General features: G+C 25.2%; 1 protein-coding gene across 1 annotated transcript; it reads right to left on the bottom strand.

The window, feature by feature from the left end:
* Window positions 1–2956: 2956 nt before the first annotated feature.
* LOC131648211 (protein S40-4-like) lies at window positions 2957–3908 on the bottom strand. The gene has a single exon (XM_058917992.1). The coding sequence runs from the start codon at window positions 3828–3830 to the stop codon at window positions 3294–3296; it is 537 nt and encodes a 178-aa protein (XP_058773975.1). The 5' UTR covers window positions 3831–3908; the 3' UTR covers window positions 2957–3293.
* Window positions 3909–7068: the final 3160 nt, after the last annotated feature.

The following is a 7068-nucleotide window of genomic DNA, read 5'->3' as shown; positions in this document are numbered from 1 at the left end:
GGATAACTTTATGTTTAGTGTTTTTATTTTAAAGTAGAAAATGTGTGTAAACTTTTCTTATCATTTTGTACACTTGTGTATCCTAAATTAATACTTTTGAATAGTTTGACGAATATATATATGCATATATCTTAGTTATTTGGTGCAATTAAATGTGGTCTGTGTGTTGTGGGAAAAATGTGCAAAGTAGCGACCTTACATTGGCTGTGTAGTATTTGTGTATTATATTGAAAATTAGGTAAAAAAAATTACACGTTAAAATAGGGAAAATTGGAATAACAATCAAATTATGTTAAAAATCAGAAAAGATATTACATTGGGCCGTACTAAAAACCGATGTAAAATGTACTCTATTACATCGGGTAGAATGGAAACCCAAATGTAAAATATGGCGCATAAAAAATGGCATGATTTTTCACATCGGGCTTGTTTAAAAACCGATGTAAAATGTCGTCTATTACATCGGGCAAAATGAGTACCCGATGTAAAATATGGCGCATATTTTTGTTTAGTAAAAAATTGCATTATCTTTCACATCAGGCATCTGAATTCAACCGATGTGGTATGCTTATGTTTCACATCGGACTTTGGCCCGATGTAAAATGTCTTAGACTTATTACATCGCCTGCCTTTACATCGGGTCCAGACCCAATGTAAAAAGTAGTTTCTGCACTATTGCATTTTGTATCATTTTTACCCGATGTAATTATTTTTATGTATTATTGGTTTGCATTTTGTATCATTTTTAATTTTAAAATAATATATATTTACTATTATTTACAACTTGTTTAGGTAAAATTTATTAAAATACTTTTTTTCAGTTTTAAATATTAATATATTTTTTGTCAAAAAATAATTAATATTTTTATGCTTTTTAATTAAAATAATTTAATTACTATTAACTTGAATAAAAGCTAATTAAAAATTAAAAATATAAAATGTGAGATCAAGTTCTAATTCTTTATAAACAATCATCATTAAAGTAAGAACTACTCAAATAAACTATAAGATTTTTAAATCCTAGAAATCACTTTGAACCCACAAAAAATATCTTAAATTACCCACTTAATTTACTTTCACTAAAGATGCTCTTATATGCAACAAGATATTCACTTTTAAAATGTCTCAGTTTGTCACAATGGAAGCAACTTTCTCTTTTTCTTTTTCTTTATCCATTTCCATTGTTTTCATGAACCTTTTCATTATCTATGTCTATATAATTGGATTTGTTAAATTTTTCATCTTCTTTTCATCTTCCACGACATGTACTTTCTCATAAATAAATTGATCTTTAGTATCTTCTTCTTTATCAATAATACAAAATACTTTTAATTTGAGGAATCTTAAAAATTACATGGGAGTAGAATTTTTGAAAAACTTTGTAAAGCATAAATAAATTCTTCAAATTCAATTTATATTATTATAATATTCTAAATCTTAAAAATATATTAATAATTATTATTCAATTATCATTCTTTACAAAAAAAAATCTTTTTCCGAAAAAAAAAACTTATATATTATCTCTTAATCTTTCTCCTTCCCTTCTCTCTCTTTTTTTTCTCTTAATCTTTTAAACAAGTCTTAGACTTTATTTGTGATTTTGGAAAGGAAGAAAGAACTTTGAAAAAAGATGTATGGATAAAAAATAATACTCTTTCCGTTTTTTATTATAGGTTGTATTTAAAAATTGTTTTTAAATATAAATTGTTTTATAATTTTAATAAATAAATTTTAATAAATAATTGATGATATTTTTCTATTATATTCTTAAATATTTATTATTCTCTCCTTTCAATTTCAATTATGTAAATTTATCTTCTACATTTAATTAATGAAAAATAATTTTATAAAAACTTTTATAATTTTTTATTTTCATATATAATTTTTTTTATGTGAATTCTTATCTACCCAACTTAAAAAATTGGGTAGAGTTACCTTTAGTATAAAATGCATTAAAAACAACCAAAAAAGTGTATCATTTAATAAATAATTAAAGATAATAAAATTAACTGGTGTCATATGATTGGTTGAAGGTACACTACCCAACTTTTTTAGTTGGGTAATTTTTAATATATATGAAAAGTCCAAAACTAATTATAATAAAAAAAAAAACAGATATAATAGATATATTTGTGATTTTGGAAAGGAAGAGAAAACTTTGAAAAGAGATATATGTATAAATAATAGACACATTTTTCTTAAAAGTGTTTTTTATAAAATAATAAATATATATTTATTATTAACATATTTTTAATATTAACATATTTTTTTAATATTAACATATTTCTAAAAAAAATATTTTATAAAAAATTTAATATTTCAATTTTAATTATTATAAATATTTTATAGAAAATATTATTAGCAAGACCTTTATAAATATTATAACTACGTTTCAATTTTTAAACTTCCCAAATTAATGAAATCTTCTCTCCAATTATTTCGTCTTCACCATTTCCCTCTTTTTCATAGACATCCATTTCTATCTCTTCAAATTCTAAAATCTAAGTCCTTCATTTATTTCTAGTTCAATTTTTTTTCTTTCTAAAGTCATTCAGTTTTCTCTCCTCCAAATTCTCAAACCCATAACTTTCAATTATTTCTCCTTCATCCTTGTTTCCCAACCATACCCCAATCAAGATGAAATTACTCGTCATGGATCATTCAATTCCACATAGTCTTGGTAAGGTCATGGTAAAAAAGATTTAGAAGTCTATATCTTGGTCAATATTATCAAAAAAATAAATTAATAAATTTTTATATTATTAAATAAATAATGTATTTGATCTTAAATATAGACTAAATACATACTAGTAAATCATTTAATAAAATAAAATAAAAATTGTATGTTATGTAATCTGGTTCGGTTTAACTCTAATGTGAAAGTAAAACTCTTTCCAAATTCCAAAATAAAAGAACAATCACCATTATTTATCCTCATCCAAAGAATATGTAAAAGTAAAACCAAAACCTCACCAATCATTGAACTATACTTGTACATCTACAACAACGGGTCCACCATACACGATCCAATCGCAGAAACTGAACCAACTTACCAAAAACAAACGCAGTTGACAACAACGTCAATGAAGAATAATAATCATAATCATAATGAAATTAATAATAACTCCCACAAATAACAAAAGCCTCAGATATTAGATGAAATTAATAATAAAAATATAAATAAAACCAAAATTAAGGACTCCACAAAAAAAAAAAAAAAAACATGTTTCGATGATTTCATGGAGTCCAATTCCAATATAATGTTCCAATTTCCGATCGGACCGGGTTTAAATTCAATCCTGAAAACCGGTTTTGGCCCAAATCGCGTTTCGAACCCTACTAAGATCGCGTCCTTTGAGAGTTCTACCAACTCCTTCGTGAACCGAAAACGAAGCGATTCTTGTTCTAGCAAGAAACTCATGCGGCGGAACTTTATCTTCATCCCCGTCTTCATCGCTGTCAACATCGTAGTTCCTCCTCCGATTCTGTCGGTTCTCTTCTCCAAGGATCTTGGACCAGTCCGGAACGTTAACCGGCAGCGACATCGGATCTCCGACAAGAACACCGGTGGAAGATGAAGTGGTTTGGAAACGCGAAGCAATAACTGATTTGCGAAATTCAGGTGAGTTAGAGGTAGAAATGGAGCGAGCTGAGTTGTAGAGTTCTGACTCGTCGAACTCGAAGAGTGACGACTCGTTGACAGAGTTAGTGTCTGTGGATTGAAGAAAGTGGTTGAAGTTTTGTCTTCTAATGTTGCTGTGGTTCTTAGTTTTTGTTGCCATGATAATTTTGTGTGTGTTTGGTTTGTTTTGGTTTGGTTTTTGTAGCATCAAATTTTCATTTGATGTGCTTTTTATAAAGGTTAGTAGTACTAGTAGTAGTTACTTTAGTTTATGTGGTTTTTGAAAAAATAAAAGGGTTGGGTTTTGTATTCTTTAGGATTTGGAGAGTTGTGCATTTTGGAGTGGATAAGAGCGAAAGTGGTGTAAGTTACGGATATGGCCTTGTATTTGAAGTTATCAAAAGGAGTTTGGATTGAATTGGTTAAACTTTTTAGTCAAAGTTCAATTAATTTAGTTATTATGGTTGAATTGAATAGTAATAAATAAACAGTATGCTTTCTCTTTATGTTATAAAATACCTAGATCCGATTGAATAAACAACTTAGTATAATATAAATACTTATATATCTATAGTTTATAGAATTTTTATAATAGAGAGTAAAATAATATTAAATTATTTTTTTATGCATATTAAGATATTTAAAAAATATAAATAAATTTAAAAAACTTGTAAAAATATTATAAAAGAAATAAATAAATTCTTATAAACAATGTCATATTATGCTAGCCGATAAATTTAATAAAATAATCTAACCACGTTTCTAACTCACGTAAAACAAATGAACAATATTTATAATATTTATATTGTTTTATGTGTCCCAAAATTATTATTTTATTTTAACTAAAATTATTTAAAATAATTTAATTTTAATATTTGTTATATTATATTATATTATATTTATCTCTTATATTTAATAGTTATCTTAATGTATATGATATTTTATAATATCAATAAAATATAGTAGTAATGTTTATTTTATTATACACTTTACTATTTATTATTACATGCTTTTTCAATTCTTTTAATTTATTTTCTTCATTCATTTAATAAATTATATATTTATATGTTAAAATTCATAATTTTTATATAATATGAATAACATTTCATAATTTTTTATTATATAATATTAATAATATTTCTTAATTTGTATGGAATTATTAAAATAATATTTAATTCACAACAAATATAATGTATAATAAAAATACCTTTGTGAAAGCATTATTCTCAATTCAAAAAGTATCTATTATTCCTATTTTCCTACAATACCTTATATTTGTATAAGATAATCAAATCGATCGTTTATTTTAGGACACTAACTTTTTAGATTTTTTTTGGGAAAAATGATAATTTTATCAATTTTATTTCTATTTTACATGATTTAATTAAAGTAAAGTACAATCAAAATTAAACTAACCTTCAAACGCTTTCAATTCCATCAACAAATCGGCATCACTGTAGTTATTATTATAGAATTTCCGTTAATCCATCGTGAATGTATAAAAGCTAAGTTTATATTTGTCATTATAGTAGAATTGCAATGAATTTAATTATTGCAAAAAGGTATCAAACCGAATATACAATTTTTTAAAAATGAAATTACTATAACTCGATATGATGTCGATAAATGTATTGTAATATTCCTTCTCTCATGTAAATATAAGAGTATGTGTCTTCCGATATATGTAGTGTCGAAGTCTATTATATGATCTAACCCTATACTCCATTTTTACATCTCCAACAAAGTGCATTTCTTTTGTTCATTGCGTGGGGGAAGAGAAGGTCTAGTAATATAGATAAAGGAGGGTAAATATGGAAAGGGAGGAATATGGGTATTTGTTACGAGGAGATTGGGGGTTTGAGAAAAGTGGTCCCAATGTATAGATGTAGAGAGGTTCAAGGATGATGACATGTGTGTGAAGAGGAGGTTTCGTGAGAAAGGTGAGGAAAGGCGTAACGGCACGTGAAGAAAGTAGACCCCTTCACTCGGATCAAGTGCGAACATCGCTTTCTATTTTCTGCCAGTTGGCTTCTAACTGGATAATACTATCATTCATTTCTACTCTGATTTGCGACATGTCAATAACTTCCACCACTTGTTTCAAACTCTCAAATACTACTTCATCAGGTCTCACAAGCAAATGAATAGTTTTCTATTTTTTTATATTCATAGAATAACATATATATATTTGATTTTAAATATCTATTAAGAATTTAATTAAAATATAGTAAATCAGTTAATTTTTGTAATTTTTTTTAATTATTACTTATAAATAATTGTAATTTATTGACCGTATAAAATATTTTACAAGAACATTTTATTATAATTATTATCATATAGAGTTTAATTGTTAAGCACTTACAATATAAAAAGTTTTACACTATTATTATATTATGACCATTCAATTTTACTTTAAAAAAGAATTAAAATAAAAATTAATTATTATTAATTTATCAACGATTGTAATTGATTAATAGTATAAAACTTTTTTACATTGTCGTTGCAATTCAATTAATTTCAAATAATTATCTGCAAACATTCATTCTAAATTAATTTTGAATTTAAGATAATTTTAGGAAAAGTTGAGATTATAAATTGCGTACCTTAAAACCCCTAAAATCCCTCTGTAAAAATATTTATATCTGAGTTTAATTGAGTGTGTTGGACAAATTAATTTCGTGTTAGATGAAATATCCTCCGTTTTTTATTATAAGTCGTTTTAGACTTTCCACACAGATTAAGAAAAATAATAATTGTTGTATGAAAATGAGAAATTATGAAGTTTTTTACAAAATTATCCTTCATTAATGACATGTGGAAAATAAATTTATATAATTGAAATGAGAGAGAATAATAAATATTTAAGGATATAATAGGAAAAATAACATTAATTATTCATTGGAATTGTAAAACGACTTATATTAAAATACAAAATATTTTTCCAAAACGACTTATAATAAAAATCGGAGGGAGTAGTTTATATTCCAATATATGCGTCGGGCATTTGAAAAGATATACACTTCCTTCTTTTAAATTATATCGAATTATAAATAAGTTTTTAATATCAATCAATCATTAATATCATTTTTTATTGTAATTATGTTAGACAAAAAGTAGCATATACTAATCTAATAGTAATTTATAGCGAATAATTTTATATCTTAGAAGCTGACTTATGACTTACATCAAATAAGCCAACTACTTAAATTATAGTATTTGATTTGATCTGATATAGAAAGTGATAGTCCATTTATCTCATATAAAATTAATAGAAGATCCGTGCGTCCGCACGAGTAATTCAATTCTTAATATGAATAATGTATTACAAACGCATTAAAAAAATTTTAAAAATTTGAATATAGATGTAACGGAGCTATATATAGTAGTTATTTTAAAAAAAGAAGTTGGAAATGCAATAGACAAAAGGGTATTATGGTGGTAGCGAC

Source organism: Vicia villosa, linkage group LG2 (genome assembly GCF_029867415.1).
Source record: "Vicia villosa cultivar HV-30 ecotype Madison, WI linkage group LG2, Vvil1.0, whole genome shotgun sequence".
NCBI classification, from domain to species: Eukaryota; Viridiplantae; Streptophyta; class Magnoliopsida; order Fabales; family Fabaceae; genus Vicia; species Vicia villosa.
This window is presented reverse-complemented; position numbering and strand designations above follow the sequence as displayed.